Source organism: Phoxinus phoxinus (assembly GCF_949152265.1).
Source record: "Phoxinus phoxinus genome assembly, chromosome: 13".
In the NCBI taxonomy this organism is placed as follows: Eukaryota; Metazoa; Chordata; class Actinopteri; order Cypriniformes; family Leuciscidae; genus Phoxinus; species Phoxinus phoxinus.
Window position 1 is genome coordinate 36009550 of NC_136888.1, and position 19489 is coordinate 36029038.

The 19489-nt window shown below is 46.8% G+C and overlaps 2 protein-coding genes across 8 annotated transcripts in view; one reads left to right on the plus strand and one right to left on the minus strand.

Annotated features, from left to right (window-relative positions):
* mok (MOK protein kinase) overlaps positions 1-8957 on the minus strand; it is a 29754-nt gene extending 20797 nt beyond the window's left edge. For 3 of the 7 annotated variants that reach the window (XM_079632769.1, XM_079632770.1, XM_079632768.1), the window contains exons 1-6: positions 8817-8940; positions 8390-8504; positions 8048-8137; positions 6370-6440; positions 6211-6289; positions 6079-6127 (exon numbers count right to left, since the gene is read on the minus strand). In XM_079632769.1, coding sequence (XP_079488895.1) covers positions 6079-6127; positions 6211-6289; positions 6370-6440; positions 8048-8137; positions 8390-8504; positions 8817-8877 — 465 coding nt within the window. In that variant the 5' untranslated portion in view covers positions 8878-8940. Of the gene's footprint in view, positions 1-6078; positions 6128-6210; positions 6290-6369; positions 6441-8047; positions 8138-8389; positions 8505-8573; positions 8772-8816 lie in introns of those variants that run through there. The other 4 variants (XM_079632772.1, XM_079632767.1, XM_079632771.1 and 1 more) reach the window with 4 other exon arrangements.
* Positions 8843-19489, plus strand: part of nemf (nuclear export mediator factor) — a 43045-nt gene continuing 32398 nt past the window's right edge. The window contains exons 1-9 of the mRNA XM_079632760.1: positions 8843-8982; positions 9089-9259; positions 9354-9422; positions 9688-9790; positions 10144-10269; positions 12772-12926; positions 13010-13077; positions 13469-13558; positions 13647-13720. Coding sequence (XP_079488886.1) covers positions 9201-9259; positions 9354-9422; positions 9688-9790; positions 10144-10269; positions 12772-12926; positions 13010-13077; positions 13469-13558; positions 13647-13720 — 744 coding nt within the window. The 5' untranslated portion in view covers positions 8843-8982; positions 9089-9200. The remainder of the gene's footprint in view (positions 8983-9088; positions 9260-9353; positions 9423-9687; positions 9791-10143; positions 10270-12771; positions 12927-13009; positions 13078-13468; positions 13559-13646; positions 13721-19489) is intronic.

Sequence of the window (19489 nt, forward strand, 5' to 3'; positions counted from 1 at the left end):
GTTCCGTCAGAACATCAGGCACAGTTTTCAGAACCTCGTTCCGTCAGAACATCAGGGACAGTTTTCAGAACCTCGTTCTGTCAGAACATCAGGGACAGTTTTCAGAACCTCGTTCCGTCAGAACATCAGGCACAGTTTTCAGAACCTCGTTCCGTCAGAACATCAGGGACAGTTTTCAGAACCTCGTTCTGTCAGAACATCAGGGACAGTTTTCAGAACCTCGTTCCGTCAGAACATCAGGCACAGTTTTCAGAACCTCGTCCCGTCAGAACATCAGGAACAGTTTTCAGAACCTCGTTCCGTCAGAACATCAGGGACAGTTTTCAGAACCTCGTTCCGTCAGAACATCAGGGACAGTTTTCAGAACCTCGTTCCGTCAGAACATCAGGAACAGTTTTCAGAACCTCGTTCTGTCAGAACATCAGGGACAGTTTTCAGAACCTCGTTCCGTCAGAACCTCGTCCCGTCAGAACATCAGGGACAGTTTTCAGAACCTCGTTCCGTCAGAACATCAGGCACAGTTTTCAGAACCTCGTTCCGTCAGAACATCAGGAACAGTTTTCAGAACCTCGTTCTGTCAGAACATCAGGAACAGTTTTCAGAACCTCGTTCTGTCAGAACATCAGGGACAGTTTTCAGAACCTCGTTCCATCAGAACCTTGTCCCGTCAGAACATCAGGGACAGTTTTCAGAACCTCGTTCCGTCAGAACATCAGGCACAGTTTTCAGAACATCGTTCTGTCAGAACATCAGGGACAGTTTTCAGAACCTCGTTCTGTCAGAACATCAGGGACAGTTTTCAGAACCTCGTTCTGTCAGAACATCAGGGACAGTTTTCAGAACCTCGTTCCATCAGAACCTCGTCCCGTCAGAACATCAGGGACAGTTTTCAGAACCTCGTTCCGTCAGAACATCAGGCACAGTTTTCAGAACCTCGTTCTGTCAGAACATCAAGGACAGTTTTCAGAACCTCGTTCCGTCAGAACATCAGGAACAGTTTTCAGAACCTCGTTCTGTCAGAACATCAGGGACAGTTTTCAGAACCTCGTTCCGTCAGAACCTCGTCCCGTCAGAACATCAGGGACAGTTTTCAGAACCTCGTTCCGTCAGAACATCAGGCACAGTTTTCAGAACCTCGTTCCGTCAGAACATCAGGGACAGTTTTCAGAACCTCGTTCTGTCAGAACATCAGGGACAGTTTTCAGAACCTCGTTCCATCAGAACCTCGTCCCGTCAGAACATCAGGGACAGTTTTCAGAACCTCGTTCCGTCAGAACATCAGGCACAGTTTTCAGAACCTCGTTCCGTCAGAACATCAGGGACAGTTTTCAGAACCTTGTTCTGTCAGAACATCAGGGACAGTTTTCAGAACCTCGTTCCGTCAGAACATCAGGCACAGTTTTCAGAACCTCGTTCCGTCAGAACATCAGGGACAGTTTTCAGAACCTCGTTCTGTCAGAACATCAGGGACAGTTTTCAGAACCTCGTTCCGTCAGAACATCAGGCACAGTTTTCAGAACCTCGTCCCGTCAGAACATCAGGAACAGTTTTCAGAACCTCGTTCCGTCAGAACATCAGGAACAGTTTTCAGAACCTCGTTCTGTCAGAACATCAGGGACAGTTTTCAGAACCTCGTTCTGTCAGAACATCAGGAACAGTTTTCAGAACCTCGTTCTGTCAGAACATCAGGGACAGTTTTCAGAACCTCGTTCTGTCAGAACATCAGGGACAGTTTTCAGAACCTCGTTCTGTCAGAACATCAGGAACAGTTTTCAGAACCTCGTTCTGTCAGAACATCAGGGACAGTTTTCAGAACCTCGTTCTGTCAGAACATCAGGGACAGTTTTCAGAACCTCGTTCCGTCAGAACATCAGGAACAGTTTTCAGAACCTCGTTCTGTCAGAACATCAGGGACAGTTTTCAGAACCTCGTTCCGTCAGAACCTCGTCCCGTCAGAACATCAGGGACAGTTTTCAGAACATCGTTCCGTCAGAACATCAGGCACAGTTTTCAGAACTTCGTTCCGTCAGAACATCAGGAACAGTTTTCAGAACCTCGTTCTGTCAGAACATCAGGGACAGTTTTCAGAACCTCGTTCCATCAGAACCTTGTCCCGTCAGAACATCAGGGACAGTTTTCAGAACCTCGTTCCGTCAGAACATCAGGCACAGTTTTCAGAACATCGTTCTGTCAGAACATCAGGGACAGTTTTCAGAACCTCGTTCTGTCAGAACATCAGGGACAGTTTTCAGAACCTCGTTCTGTCAGAACATCAAGGACAGTTTTCAGAACCTCGTTCCGTCAGAACATCAGGAACAGTTTTCAGAACCTCGTTCTGTCAGAACATCAGGGACAGTTTTCAGAACCTCGTTCCGTCAGAACCTCGTCCCGTCAGAACATCAGGGACAGTTTTCAGAACCTCGTTCCGTCAGAACATCAGGCACAGTTTTCAGAACCTCGTTCCGTCAGAACATCAGGGACAGTTTTCAGAACCTCGTTCTGTCAGAACATCAGGGACAGTTTTCAGAACCTCGTTCTGTCAGAACATCAGGGACAGTTTTCAGAACCTCGTTCCATCAGAACCTCGTCCCATCAGAACATCAGGGACAGTTTTCAGAACCTCGTTCCGTCAGAACATCAGGCACAGTTTTCAGAACCTCGTTCCGTCAGAACATCAGGGACAGTTTTCAGAACCTCGTTCTGTCAGAACATCAGGAACAGTTTTCAGAACCTCGTTCTGTCAGAACATCAGGGACAGTTTTCAGAACCTCGTTCCATCAGAACCTCGTCCCGTCAGAACATCAGGGACAGTTTTCAGAACCTCGTTCAGTCAGAACATCAGGCACAGTTTTCAGAACCTCGTTCCGTCAGAACATCAGGGACAGTTTTCAGAACCTCGTTCCGTCAGAACATCAGGGACAGTTTTCAGAACCTCGTTCTGTCAGAACATCAGGGACAGTTTTCAGAACCTCGTTCCGTCAGAACATCAGGCACAGTTTTCAGAACCTCGTTCCGTCAGAACATCAGGAACAGTTTTCAGAACCTCGTTCTGTCAGAACATCAGGGACAGTTTTCAGAACCTCGTTCCGTCAGAACCTCGTCCCGTCAGAACATCAGGGACAGTTTTCAGAACCTCGTTCCGTCAGAACATCAGGCACAGTTTTCAGAACCTCGTTCCGTCAGAACATCAGGGACAGTTTTCAGAACCTCGTTCTGTCAGAACATCAGGGACAGTTTTCAGAACCTCGTTCCGTCAGAACATCAGGCACAGTTTTCAGAACCTCGTTCCGTCAGAACATCAGGGACAGTTTTCAGAACCTCGTTCTGTCAGAACATCAGGGACAGTTTTCAGAACCTCGTTCCGTCAGAACATCAGGAACAGTTTTCAGAACCTCGTTCCGTCAGAACATCAGGAACAGTTTTCAGAACCTCGTCCCGTCAGAACATCAGGAACAGTTTTCAGAACCTCGTTCCATCAGAACATCAGGAACAGTTTTCAGAACCTCGTTCCGTCAGAACATCAGGAACAGTTTTCAGAACCTCGTTCTGTCAGAACATCAGGGACAGTTTTCAGAACCTCGTTCCGTCAGAACATCAGGGACAGTTTTCAGAACCTCGTTCTGTCAGAACATCAGGGACAGTTTTCAGAACCTCGTTCCGTCAGAACATCAGGAACAGTTTTCAGAACCTCGTTCTGTCAGAACATCAGGCCGTCAGAACATCAGGCACAGTTTTCAGAACCTCGTTCCGTCAGAACATCAGGGACAGTTTTCAGAACCTTGTTCCGTCAGAACATCAGGAACAGTTTTCAGAACCTCGTTCTGTCAGGACATCAGAAACAGTTTTCAGAACCTCGTTCCGTCAGAACATCAGGAACAGTTTTCAGAACCTCGTTCCGTCAGAACATCAGGGACAGTTTTCAGAACCTCGTTCCGTCAGAACATCAGGAACAGTTTTCAGAACCTCGTTCCGTCAGAACATCAGGAACAGTTTTCAGAACCTCGTTCCGTCAGAACATCAGGAACAGTTTTCAGAACCTCGTTCCGTCAGAACATCTGACACCTGGCCACTTCATGTGTTTCTGTGATCTGATAGCTATCCGATCGTGAAAAGACCAGGTGTAAATGCTCTTCCGAAACGGATTTGAATCCGATCGCTCACACCACATCAGGAGGTCTGGGCCGCTTTCCAGACGAAATTGGACAAGTGTAAATGCATCTGGTTGTTTAATCCACATATGTAAATTGTACTCCTCCCAACAATGCTAAAAAATACTCCTACTGGAACACGCATCACTGCAGATGCAGCTGAGAAACTCTTCATCAAGCCAAACTATCGCAAATCAAAGTGAAAGTCGCAGACGCTTAACACACAATCATCATCATTAAAAGTAAAGAAATGAAATGATCTTGCAGTGCTGTTGTCGCTCTCTCCTATTGCGGTCTTTGATTTTGAAGTTAGCTGATGATCAATCAAATGCAGCTCATATCTGTTGCTTTCGCTGACGTGAACTATATTAAATCTGCATATAGCGCGGGATCTGAAGATCGGATTTATATCCGTTTTGCGAAAACACATTTATGCGACCAGGAGTAAATGGAGTCTATCAGAGAGCTCTCGGATCAGTAAACGCATGAGGTGGCCAGGTGTAAACGGGCCCAGATACAGTACAGGGTGAAACCGCATGGATCCATTTGAAGTATTTTCTGGACTGGTGTGAAAACTCCCATCTAAAAATCAATATCTTTAAGACTAAAGTTATGATGACGGATGTATTGCTGGTAAATCAGTAGAGAGCTCATAAACAGTTATATCTACTGAGGAAGCTGAAGTCTTTTGATGAAGACAAATGCTGATCATGTTTTCTAGATCTGTTATTGAGGCAGCTTGAACCTTTGCTATTATATGTTGGTTTTATAGATAGATGTGTTGGTTTTATAGTTGTGAACCCTGGGTCAGAACGACAGGCTCTGTGTGAGAGAAATGATCGGTTCTAGAGGACTCCTCTCACACTTGAACTGAACGATAGAGTCCCCGAGTGACTGTTGGAGCTTCTAGATCTTTCTGTCAAATGCAGTTTTGACTGTAAACGCTCATGTGAAGCATAAGTGTTCACCCTAAGCCTAACAGGAGGAGGTTAAAGTTTGGTTGTTTTTTTACATCTTAAAGTTATGAGGACAATTGGATGTACGGCTGGGTTTTGTAGTTCATGTATGTTAGTGATGTAAGTTTGTGTTTTATTGTTGATGCTGAACGGACAGATAAAGATCACTGCTGCTGTAGAGCCTCATGTTCACTGGGAATTATGGAGCAGAAAGCCCAGGCCGTGCTTTATGCAAATGCCTATCCTCACTCATTTAGAGCACAACGATGTTAACACACACACACACACACACACACAAACCGCATTTTCATTACAGATTTGCGTAAAACTTTTGCAATATTTTCTAAATGTTGGTAAAAAACTATTGTGAAATGACGCTGTTTCCATTAACCGATGTTCTGCGACTCTCAAAGAGAATTTTTCTCCTCTCCTGATAAGTCATTCCAACAGTTATAGCAATGGATGTTGGTAGGTTTACATTTATCTCAGCCACCCCACTAGCCATTATTGTTAATGGAAGGAGAGGTAGTCGTGTTATCCAGCATTACTGACCCTAACCCATACTGTGAACGGCTCGGATGAGGAGTTTCGGCTTCCAGCTCTTGATTGTGCCATTTCTTTGTGGGTTAGAATCCAGTATTCCCGTAATTATTTTGTCCAAAGCTGCGCTTTCTTTAAGAATGATTGAATTTTACCCACGTCAGGTGACTGTAAATGCTGTAAAACCCGTTTCATTGCAGTTTTGTGAAATATTCATTTTTCGAACTGCCTGAAAAAACACCTCATGTGAGCGTAAACTTTTGCGCAATAAATGGGAGTTTTTGCGAAATTGACGTGTTTCCATTGGGCGTATTTTCAATTCGAAGGGTAATGGAAATGCGGCTCCACACACACACACACACACGTGTTGTGAAGTTCTCATGTAAGTGTACAAGCACACGACTGTTAATTAATGACTTTAACCCTTGACTTACTTTGATCAGGATGTTCTCCGGCTTCACGTCTCTGTGGAATATCCCTCGGCTGGGTTTAGGAGAGGAACAAAACAGCGTCAGTAACGTCTCGCGCACACACACACACACACACACACACACACACACACACACCTGTGCATGTGATCCAGTGATCGGCACAGCTGGAACAGGAAGTGTTTGGCTTTGCTCTCAGACACTGGATGCTGTCGCCCTGGAAGAGGAAAACATTCTGTCTGTGTGATTCATATTCAAAACTCATAACATGATGCATTTGATGCAAACTCACGATACCTTTGATAAACTCGTATATGTTCATGTCCATGAGCTCGCATATCAGTGACAGCGTTCCAGTGTCTTTATCGCTGTGGAACCAGAGCCTGAGATCAGTTCAGATATTAGCATTGCCCTAACCCTGAGCTGCAGATAAACACTCACTAGATGAGCTGTAGATAAACACTCACTAGATGAGCTGTAGATAAACACTCACTAGATGAGCTGCAGATAAACACTCACTAGATGAGCTGCAGATAAACACTCAGTAGATGAGCTGCAGATAAACACTCACTAGATGAGCTGATGATAAACACTCACTAGATGAGCTGATGATAAACACTCACTAGATGAGCTGATGATAAACACTCACTAGATGAGCTGCAGATAAACACTCACTAGATGAGCTGTAGATAAACACTCACTAGATGAGCTGCAGATAAACACTCACTAGATGAGCTGTAGATAAACACTCACTAGATGAGCTGCAGATAAACACTCACTAGATGAGCTGATGATAAACACTCACTAGATGAGCTGTAGATAAACACTCACTAGATGAGCTGCAGATAAACACTCACTAGATGAGCTGATGATAAACACTCACTAGATGAGCTGATGATAAACACTCACTAGATGAGCTGATGATAAACACTCACTAGATGAGCTGATGATAAACACTCACTAGATGAGCTGCAGATAAACACTCACTAGATGAGCTGATGATAAACACTCACTAGATGAGCTGATGATAAACACTCACTAGATGAGCTGATGATAAACACTCACTAGATGAGCTGATGATAAACACTCACTAGATGAGCTGATGATAAACACTCACTAGATGAGCTGATGATAAACACTCACTAGATGAGCTGCAGATAAACACTCACTAGATGAGCTGATGATAAACACTCACTAGATGAGCTGATGATAAACACTCACTAGATGAGCTGCAGATAAACACTCACTAGATGAGCTGATGATAAACACTCACTAGATGAGCTGATGATAAACACTCACTAGATGAGCTGATGATAAACACTCACTAGATGAGCTGATGATAAACACTCACTAGATGAGCTGATGATAAACACTCACTAGATGAGCTGTAGATAAACACTCACTAGATGAGCTGATGATAAACACTCACTAGATGAGCTGCAGATAAACACTCACTAGATGAGCTGATGATAAACATTCACTAGATGAGCTGTAGATAAACACTCACTAGATGAGCTGATGATAAACACTCACTAGATGAGCTGATGATAAACACTCACTAGATGAGCTGATGATAAACACTCACTAGATGAGCTGCAGATAAACACTCACTAGATGAGCTGTAGATAAACACTCACTAGATGAGCTGCAGATAAACACTCACTAGATGAGCTGATGATAAACACTCACTAGATGAGCTGATGATAAACACTCACTAGATGAGCTGATGATAAACACTCACTAGATGAGCTGATGATAAACACTCACTAGATGAGCTGATGATAAACACTCACTAGATGAGCTGCAGATAAACACTCACTAGATGAGCTGTAGATAAACACTCACTAGATGAGCTGCAGATAAACACTCACTAGATGAGCTGATGATAAACACTCACTAGATGAGCTGATGATAAACACTCACTAGATGAGCTGCAGATAAACACTCACTAGATGAGCTGTAGATAAACACTCACTAGATGAGCTCGTGGAGCTGGAGGATGTTGGGATGAGGACTCAAACGCTTCATGGCCTGGACCTCCCGGAGCCCGTGAGCCTGATCCACACTGACATCATCATCATCACGTTATATGATCATGTAGAGAAAGAGTCAGAGGATTACAGCTCAGTACAACATTATACTTATGACTGACTGACTGACTGACTGAGACACACACACACACACACACACACACACACACACACACACACACACACACACACACACACACACACACACACACACACACACACACACGGTTTATGAAGGGTTAATCATGTGACCCGAATGTCTCGGCCAGTGCCCGGTGACGTCATACCTCCCCACGCTCTGCTTGATGGTTTTGCAGGCGTAGTGTTTGCCGTCCTTCATGTTCTTCACCTTCATCACCTCAGAGAAAGTTCCCGCGCCGATCTTCTCGATCACTCTGTAATCTACACACACACGGGGTCAAACACAGCAAACACGAGCAACGGCGACAAACACACGTTCATGTGTCTTACTGTTCATTCCTCAGATGGTGACGTCGCATGTCAGCAATCCGACACACTTATTTCACGTTTTAACTGAAAATTCGGCGTTTATTGCACAGATATTAATGACATTACAGCGCGAGTCGCGCAGCCTCCACCGGTCTCCATGGTAACGGCGTGCGCGTGAACCCTGACCTGCAGCCAGAGGTCACGCGCTATTCGCTGATCACAACCAACCGTCAGTAGTGGAAAATATTAATAAAAGATTCTCACCTTTGTGTGTCAATACTCGAGTCTTGCTCTCCGACCGCGTGCTTTCTCGCTCGAGACTCATTTCAGAACAATGAACGCGTTTAGTGTCGAATGAACGCTAAATAAACAGCAGGATTAATCTAAATGCATTGCTGAATAAACTGAACATCTTTGTCGGTTCATCTTGGTAAATGTATTATTATTATTATTATAATTACTGGTTTTAAATATCTTTCTTAAATGTATTCTTTAATTTCTGTATTTACTGTTTCTTCCATTCAAAACGCAAACAGGCTTCCGTAGAAGAACAGATGCGCATGCGCACAAGCTGCGCGGAACCCGTCGCATGTCAGATGTGTGAACTCAGAGTTTGTTGCCATAATTAAAAATATATATATATTAATCATGAAGAGCAGGTTTAATACCGTGGATATTAGGGCAGTGATCGCAGAAATCAATGCAAAGTAAGAACTATAATCTTGAATGCGTCAGTAACGTGATCATGTTTATCTGCTGTATGTCACTCATCGGTTATTAATGACGTGTGTGTTTGTGCAGATGTGTCGGGATGAGAGTCAACAACATCTATGACATCGACACTAAAACATACCTGATCAGGCTGCAGAAGTGAGTGATACACACACACACACACTCACACACACACACACACTCACTCACTCACTCACTCACTCTCTCACACACTCACTCACTCACTCTCTCACACACTCACTCACTCTCACTTAAACTCACAAACACTCACACTCATATAAGATATAGGAAAAGTACAGTCTGATGATGCACATGTGATATTGAGTATAATGAGTGTGTGTGTGTGTGTGTGTGTGTGTGTGTGTGTGTGTGTGTGTGTGTGTGTGTGTGTGTGTGTGTCCAGGCCGGACTGTAAGTCGGTGCTGCTGGTCGAGTCCGGCATCAGGATCCACTGCACCGAGTTCGACTGGCCCAAGAACATGATGCCCTCGGGATTCGCCATGAAAGTAGGGATGCAGACATGTTTATTATTGCTGAAGTCCATCACTGAGTGAGTGTGTGTGTGTGTGTGTGTGTGTGTCGATGATGATGTCACTGAGTGTGTGTGTGTGTGTGTCGATGATGATGTCACTGAGTGTGTGTGTGTGTGTGTGTCGATGATGATGTCACTGAGTGTGTGTGTGTGTGTGTCGATGATGATGTCACTGAGTGTGTGTGTGTGTGTGTGTCGATGATGATGTCACTGAGTGTGTGTGTGTGTGTGTGTGTCGATGATGATGTCACTGAGTGTGTGTGTAAGTGAGTGTGTGTTTGTGTGTCGATGATGATGTCACTGAGTGTGTGTGTGTGTGTGTGTCAGTGCCGGAAGCATCTGAAGTCGCGGCGGCTGGTTCATGTTAATCAGCTGGGAGTGGACCGGATCGTGGATCTGCAGTTCGGCTCTGATGAGGCGGCGTATCACCTGATCCTCGAGCTCTACGACCGCGTGAGAACCGCAGACACACACACTCTAACACACACTCGCGAGCGTGAACACCAACACACACTCGCGAGCGTGAACACCAACACACACACTCGCGAGCGTGAACACCAACACACACACCCGCGAGCGTGAACACCAACACACACACTCGCGAGCGTGAACACCAACACACACACTCGCGAGCGTGAACACCAACACACACACTCGCGAGCGTGAACACCAACACACACACTCGCGAGCGTGAACACCAACACACACACTCGCGAGCGTGAACACCAACACACACTCGCGAGCGTGAACACCAACACACACTTGCGAGCGTGAACACCAACACACACTCGCGGGCGTGAACACCAACACACACTCGCGAGCGTGAACACCAACACACACTCGCGAGCGTGAACGCCAACACACACTCGCGAGCGTGAACGCCAACACACACTCGCGGGCGTGAACACCAACACACACTCGCGGGCGTGAACACCAACACACACTCGCGGGCGTGAACACCAACACACACTCGCGGGCGTGAACACCAACACACACTCGCGGGCGTGAACACCAACACACACACTCGCGAGCGTGAACACCAACACACACACTCGCGAGCGTGAACACCAACACACACACTCGCGAGCGTGAACACCAACACGCACTCGCGAGCGTGAACACCAACACGCACTCGCGAGCGTGAACACCAACACGCACTCGCGAGCGTGAACACCAACACGCACTCGCGAGCGTGAACACCAACACGCACTCGCGAGCGTGAACACCAACACACGCACTCGCGAGCGTGAACACCAACACGCACTCGCGAGCGTGAACACCAACACACACACACACTCGTGAGCGTGAACACCAACACGCACTCGCGAGCGTGAACACCAACACACACTCGTGAGCGTGAACACCAACACGCACTCGCGAGCGTGAACACCAACACGCACTCGCGAGCGTGAACACCAACACACACACTCGCGAGCGTGAACACCAACACGCACTCGCGAGCGTGAACACCAACACACACTCGCGAGCGTGAACACCAACACGCACTCGCGAGCGTGAACACCAACACACACACTCGCGAGCGTGAACACCAACACACACACTCGCGAGCGTGAACACCAACACACACTCGCGAGCGTGAACACCAACACACACTCGCGAGCGTGAACACCAACACGCACTCGCGAGCGTGAACACCAACACGCACACTCGCGAGCGTGAACACCAACACGCACACTCGCGAGCGTGAACACCAACACACGCACTCGCGAGCGTGAACACCAACACGCACTCGCGAGCGTGAACACCAACACACACTCGCGAGCGTGAACACCAACACACACTCGCGAGCGTGAACACCAACACGCACTCGCGAGCGTGAACACCAACACGCACACTCGCGAGCGTGAACACCAACACACTCGCGAGCGTGAACACCAACACACACACTCGCGAGCGTGAACACCAACACGCACTCGCGAGCGTGAACACCAACACACACACTCGCGAGCGTGAACACCAACACGCACTCGCGAGCGTGAACACCAACACGCACTCGCGAGCGTGAACACCAACACACACACACACACTCGTGAGCGTGAACAACACACACACACTCACGAGCGTGAACAACACACACACACTCGCGAGCGTGAACACCAACACACACTCGCGAGCGTGAACACCAACACACACACACACACACACTCGCGAGCGTGAACACCAACACACACTCGCGAGCGTGAACACCAACACGCACTCGCGAGCGTGAACACCAACACACGCACTCGCGAGCGTGAACACCAACACACACACACACACACACTCGTGAGCGTGAACAACACACACACACACTCACGAGCGTGAACAACACACACACACACTCGCGAGCGTGAACACCAACACACACTCGCGAGCGTGAACACCAACACACACTCGCGAGCGTGAACACCAACACACACACACACACACTCGCGAGCGTGAACACCAACACACACTCGCGAGCGTGAACACCAACACACACACACACACACACACTCGCGAGCGTGAACACCAACACACACTTGCGAGCGTGAACACCAACACGCACTCGCGAGCGTGAACACCAACACACGCACACACACACACACACACACACTCGTGAGCGTGAACAACACACACACACACTCACGAGCGTGAACACCAACACGCACTCGCGAGCGTGAACACCAACACACGCACTCGCGAGCGTGAACACCAACACACACACACACACACACACACACACACACACACTCGTGAGCGTGAACAACACACACACACTCACGAGCGTGAACAACACACCAACACACACTCGCGAGCGTGAACACCAACACGCAGATACGACTGCTGGACGGCGGCTTCAGGCTTTATGAGCTTTAGATCCAGCGGGACCGAGTCCTGCGCCGCGGTGGAAACAGGTCCGGTCTCGTGACTGCTTGTGTCCCGTAGGTGATGTGTGTGTGTGTGTGTGCTCAGGGGAACATCATCCTGACGGATCATCAGTTCCTGATCCTGAATCTGCTGCGCTTCCGCACGGCTGAGGCCGAGGACGTCGACGTGAAGATCGCAGTGAGGGAGCGATACCCTGTGGAGAACGCCAGACCCGTGGAGCCGCTCATCAGCCTCACCCGGTACACACACACACACACACACCACTGACAGAAACGTGTGTGCTGTATGGACCTCTGACGGCTCGTGTCGTTGCTCTCCTCAGACTCGCAGAGATCCTGTCTGAAGCTCAGAGTGGAGAACAAGTCAAACGGATTCTGAATCCTCATCTGCGTATGTCAGACACACACACACACACACTCATTCATACATACACACAAACTCATACACACACACACTGATACACACACACACACGCACACACACACACACACACACACACACACACTCATTCATACATACACACAAACTCATACACACACACACTGATACACACACACACACGCGCACACACACACACACTCATTCATACATACACACACACACTGATACACACACACGCACACACACACACACACACTCACACTCACACACACTCATTCATACATACACACACACTCATACACGCACACACACTCATACACACACTCACGCTCTCTCACTGCTGATGATGATGATGATGTCGTGTGTGTGTGTGTGTGTGTGTGTGTGTGTGTGTATGCAGCGTACGGCGGACCGCTCATTGAGCACTGCCTGATGGCCGTCGGGCTGCCGGGTCTCTGTAAAGTCGACGGCCAGTTCGATGTCTCTGAGGGTAAAGATGACTCATGCACACCAATAAAGCCGTTGCTGTCTGTGAAGGAGTGTGTGTGTGTGTGTGTTCACGGCCGTGTCGTTTGCAGGAAGTGCTAAAGTCCTGGAGGCGCTGCAGATGGCAGAGGATTATATGCAGAAAACAGCCGACTTCAGTGGAAGCGTGAGTGTGTGTGTGTGTGTGTGTGTGTGTGTGTGTCTGTCTGTCAGTGGAAGCGTGTGTGTGTGTCTGTCTGTCAGTGGAAGCGTGTGTGTGTGTGTGTGTGTGTGTCTGTCTGTCAGTGGAAGCGTGTGTGTGTGTGTGTGTGTCTGTCAGTGGAAGCGTGTGTGTGTGTGTCTGTCTGTCAGTGGAAGCGTGTGTGTGTGTGTGTGTGTGTGTGTGTGTGTGTGTCTGTCAGTGGAAGCGTGAGTGTGTGTCTGTCAGTGGAAGCGTGAGTTTGTGTGTGTGTGTCTGTCAGTGGAAGCAGTGAGTGTGTGTGTGTGTGTGTGTTAGTGGAAGCGTGAGTGTGTGTGTCAGTGGAAGTGTGAGTGTGTTTGTGTCACTGGAAGCGTGAGTGCGTGAGTGTGTGTGTGTGTGTGTGTGTGTGTGTATGTGTCAGTGGAAGCGTGAGTGTGTGTGAGAGAGACAGACTCTCAGATAATGTAACGGAACGTAGTAGAGATGTAGTGTAGTGGAGTAGAGGTGTAGTGGAGTAGAGATGTAGAGGAGTAGAGATGTAGAGGAGTAGAGATGTAGAGGAGTAGAGATGTAGAGGAGTAGAGATGTAGAGGAGTAGAGATGTAGAGGAGTAGAGATGTAGAGGAGTAGAGATGTAGAGGAGTAGAGATGTAGAGGTGTAGTGTAGTAGAGGTGTAGTGGAGTAGAGATGTAGAGGAGTAGAGATGTAGAGGAGTAGAGATGTAGAGGAGTAGTGTAGTAGTGGTGTAGTGGAGTAGAGGTGTAGTGGAGTAGAGATGTAGAGGAGTAGAGATGTAGAGGAGTAGAGATGTAGAGGAGTAGTGTAGTAGTGGTGTAGTGGAGTAGAGGTGTAGTGGAGTAGAGGTGTAGAGGAGTAGAGATGTAGTGGAGTAGAGATGTAGAGGAGTAGAGATGTAGAGGAGTAGAGATGTAGAGGAGTAGAGATGTAGAGGAGTAGTGGTGTAGTGGAGTAGAGATGTAGAGGAGTAGAGATGTAGAGGAGTAGAGATGTAGAGGAGTAGTGTAGTAGTGGTGTAGTGGAGTAGAGGTGTAGTGGAGTAGTGGTGTAGTGGAGTAGAGGTGTAGTGGAGTAGAGATGTAGAGGAGTAGTGGAGTAGAGGTGTAGAGGAGTAGAGATGTAGAGGTGTAGTGTAGTAGTGGTGTAGTGGAGTAGAGGTGTAGTGGAGTAGTGGTGTAGTGGAGTAGAGGTGTAGTGGAGTAGAGATGTAGTGGTGTAGTGGAGTAGAGGTGTAGTGGAGTAGAGATGTAGAGGAGTAGTGGAGTAGAGGTGTAGTGGAGTAGAGATGTAGAGGAGTAGAGATGTAGAGGAGTAGTGTAGTAGTGGTGTAGTGGAGTAGAGGTGTAGTGGAGTAGTGGTGTAGTGGAGTAGAGGTGTAGTGGAGTAGAGATGTAGAGGAGTAGAGATGTAGAGGAGTAGAGATGTAGAGGAGTAGAGATGTAGAGGTGTAGTGTAGTAGAGGTGTAGTGGAGTAGAGATGTAGAGGAGTAGAGATGTAGAGGAGTAGAGATGTAGAGGAGTAGTGTAGTAGTGGTGTAGTGGAGTAGAGGTGTAGTGGAGTAGAGATGTAGAGGAGTAGAGATGTAGAGGAGTAGAGATGTAGAGGAGTAGTGTAGTAGTGGTGTAGTGGAGTAGAGGTGTAGTGGAGTAGAGGTGTAGAGGAGTAGAGATGTAGTGGAGTAGAGATGTAGAGGAGTAGAGATGTAGAGGAGTAGAGATGTAGAGGAGTAGAGATGTAGAGGAGTAGTGGTGTAGTGGAGTAGAGATGTAGAGGAGTAGAGATGTAGAGGAGTAGAGATGTAGAGGAGTAGTGTAGTAGTGGTGTAGTGGAGTAGAGGTGTAGTGGAGTAGTGGTGTAGTGGAGTAGAGGTGTAGTGGAGTAGAGATGTAGAGGAGTAGTGGAGTAGAGGTGTAGAGGAGTAGAGATGTAGAGGTGTAGTGTAGTAGTGGTGTAGTGGAGTAGAGGTGTAGTGGAGTAGTGGTGTAGTGGAGTAGAGGTGTAGTGGAGTAGAGATGTAGTGGTGTAGTGGAGTAGAGGTGTAGTGGAGTAGAGATGTAGAGGAGTAGTGGAGTAGAGGTGTAGTGGAGTAGAGATGTAGAGGAGTAGAGATGTAGAGGAGTAGTGTAGTAGTGGTGTAGTGGAGTAGAGGTGTAGTGGAGTAGAGGTGTAGTGGAGTAGAGGTGTAGTGGAGTAGAGGAGTAGTGGAGTAGAGGAGTAGAGGTGTAGTGGAGTAGAGATGTAGAGGAGTAGTGGAGTAGTGGAGTAGTGGAGTAGAGGTGTAGAGGAGTAGAGATGTAGAGGTGTAGAGGTGTAGAGGAGTAGAGATGTAGAGGTGTAGTGTAGAGGAGTAGTGGAGTAAGTAAGTAAGTAAGTAAGTAAAATTTATTTATAAAGCACTTTTCACAGATAAAATCACAAAGTGCTGTACAATAGAATAGATAAAACAAATAATATAAAATATACAAATGTAAAATTACAAGTGACACTAGTGAAAACCCATCAACCAAAAGCCTTCATAAACAAACATGTTTTCAGATCCTTTTTAAAAGAGACAACAGAGTCTGCCAGACGCATGGACAAGGGCAGGGCGTTCCACAGTCTGGGAGCAACAGACTGAAAAGACAGATCCCCTCGGGTCTTATAACGAGTCTTAGGGACTGTAAGCAGGTTCTGGTCAGAGGACCGGAGACTGCGGCCGCAGGAATACGGCTTCAAAAGGTCCAGGATGTACTGTGGGGCCTGACCATTTAAGGCTCTGAAAGTGAGCGCTAAAATTTTAAAATCAATCCTGAATTTTACAGGGAGCCAATGGAGAGCCGACAAGACTGGAGTGATATGAGAGGGGCACCTGTTAAAAGTCTAGCAGCAGAATTCTGAACAATTTGCAATTTGTTCAGAGCAGACTTATTCATATAGGTGTAAACAGAGTTGCAGTAGTCGAGTCTTGTTGATATAAAAGCGTGAATTATCATTTCCAGATCCTTTTTTGACAACATTTTACGGATTTTAGAGATGTTCCTAAGATGATAAAAACAATTTCGGACGAGCTGTTTTGAGTGTGTCTCCAAAGACATGGCCTGGTCAAACACAACCCCCAGGTTTCTGATGCTGGATTTGACAGAGGAGCCCAGAGAGCCAAGATGCTGTTGGATCAACGGGATCTTATGATCTGGCGCAAAAATCAGCGTTTCAGTCTTGTTTGAATTTATCTGCAAGTAGTTAGTGGCCAGCCAATCTTTAATGGAGGACACACACTCTAGGAACAAAGATAAACGATGGAACTCAGCATCATTAAAAGAACAGTACAACTGGACATCGTCAGCATAGAAGTGATATGATACATCCTTGAAACAACCGATAATTTGACCTAGTGGCAAAATGTACAGTAAAAACAAAATAGGAGTAGTGGAGTAGAGGTGTAGAGGAGTAGAGATGTAGAGGAGTAGAGATGTAGTGGAGTAGAGGAGTAGAGATGTAGAGGAGTAGAGGTGTAGTGGAGTAGAGATGTAGAGGAGTAGAGATGTAGAGGAGTAGAGGTGTAGTGGAGTAGAGATGTAGAGGTGTAGTGGAGTAGAGGTGTAGTGGAGTAGAGGTGTAGAGGAGTAGAGATGTAGAGGTGTAGTGGAGTAGAGGTGTAGAGGAGTAGAGATGTAGAGGTGTAGTGTAGAGGAGTAGAGATGTAGAGGAGTAGAGATGTAGTGGAGTAGAGGTGTAGTGGAGTAGAGATGTAGAGGTGTAGTGGAGTAGAGGTGTAGAGGAGTAGAGGTGTAGTGGAGTAGAGATGTAGAGGTGTAGTGGAGTAGAGATGTAGAGGTGTAGTGGAGTAGAGGTGTAGAGGAGTAGAGATGTAGTGGAGTAGAGGTGTAGTGGAGTAGAGATGTAGTGGAGTAGAGGAGTAGAGATGTAGAGGAGTAGAGGTGTAGTGGAGTAGAGATGTAGAGGAGTAGAGATGTAGAGGAGTAGAGGTGTAGTGGAGTAGAGATGTAGAGGTGTAGTGGAGTAGAGGTGTAGAGGAGTAGAGATGTAGAGGTGTAGTGGAGTAGAGGTGTAGAGGAGTAGAGATGTAGAGGTGTAGTGTAGAGGAGTAGAGATGTAGAGGAGTAGAGATGTAGTGGAGTAGAGGTGTAGAGGAGTAGAGATGTAGAGGTGTAGTGGAGTAGAGGTGTAGAGGAGTAGAGATGTAGAGGAGTAGTGGAGTAGAGGTGTAGAGGAGTAGTGTAGTAGAGGTGTAGTGTAGTGGAGTAGAGATGTAGAGGAGTAGTGTAGTAGAGGTGTAGTGTAGAGGAGTAGAGATGTAGAGGAGTAGTGTAGTAGAGGTGTAGTGTAGAGGAGTAGAGATGTAGAGGAGTAGTGTAGTAGAGGTGTAGTGTAGTAGAGGTGTAGTGTAGTAGAGGTGTAGTGTAGTAGAGGTGTAGTGTAGAGGAGTAGAGATCTAGAGGAGTAGTGTAGTAGAGGTGTAGTGTAGTAGAGGTGTAGTGTAGAGGAGTAGAGATGTAGAGGAGTAGTGTAGTAGAGGTGTAGTGTAGAAGAGTAGAGATGTAGAGGAGTAGTGTAGTAGAGGTGTAGTGTAGTAGAGGTGTAGTGTAGTAGAGGTGTAGTGGAGTAGAGATGTAGTGTAGTGTAGTAGAGGTGTAGTGTAGTAGAGGTGTAGTGGAGTAGAGATGTAGAGGAGTAGTGTAGTAGAGGTGTAGTGTAGTAGAGGTGTAGTGTAGTGGAGTAGAGATGTAGTGTAGTAGAGGTGTAGTGGAGTAGAGGTGTAGTGTAGTAGAGATGTAGTGGAGTAGAGGTGTAGTGGAGTAGAGATGTAGAGGTGTAGTGGAGTAGAGGTGTAGTGGAGTAGAGGTGTAGTGGAGTAGAGGTGTAGTGGAGTAGAGGTGTAGTGTAGTAGAGGTGTAGAGGTGTAGTGTAGTAGAGCTGTAGTGGAGTAGAGGTGTAGTGTAGTAGAGATGTAGTGTAGTAGAGATGTAGTGTAGTAGAGGTGTAGTGTAGTAGAGATGTAGTGTAGTGGAGTAGAGGTGTAGTGGAGTAGAGGTGTAGTGTAGTAGAGATGTAGTGTAGTGGAGTAGAGGTGTAGTGGAGTAGAGATGTAGAGGAGTAGTGTAGTAGAGGTGTAGTGGAGTAGAGCTGTAGAGGTGTAGTGTAGTAGAGGTGTAGTGTAGTAGAGATGTAGTTTAGTGGAGTAGAGGTGTAGTGTAGTAGAGGTGTAGTGTAGTAGAGGTGTAGTGTAGTAGAGGTGTAGTGTAGTAGAGGTGTAGTGTAGTAGAGATGTAGTGTAGTAGAGGTGTAGTTTAGTGGAGTAGAGGTGTAGTGGAGTAGAGGTGTAGTGGAGTAGAGGTGTAGTGGAGTAGAGGTGTAGTGGAGTAGAGGTGTAGTGGAGTAGAGATGTAGTGTAGTAGAGGTGTAGTGTAGTAGAGATGTAGTTTAGTGGAGTAGAGGTGTAGTGTAGTAGAGGTGTAGTGTAGTAGAGGTGTAGTGTAGTAGAGGTGTAGTGTAGTAGAGGTGTAGTGGAGTAGAGGTGTAGAGATGTAGTGTAGTAGAGGTGTAGTGTAGTAGAGGTGTAGTGTAGTAGAGATATAGTGTAGTAGAGGTGTAGTGTAGTAGAGATGTAGTTTAGTGGAGTAGAGGTGTAGTGTAGTAGAGATGTAGTTTAGTGGAGTAGAGGTGTAGTGTAGTAGAGATGTAGTGTAGTAGAGATGTAGTGTAGTAGAGGTGTAGTGTAGTAGAGATGTAGTTT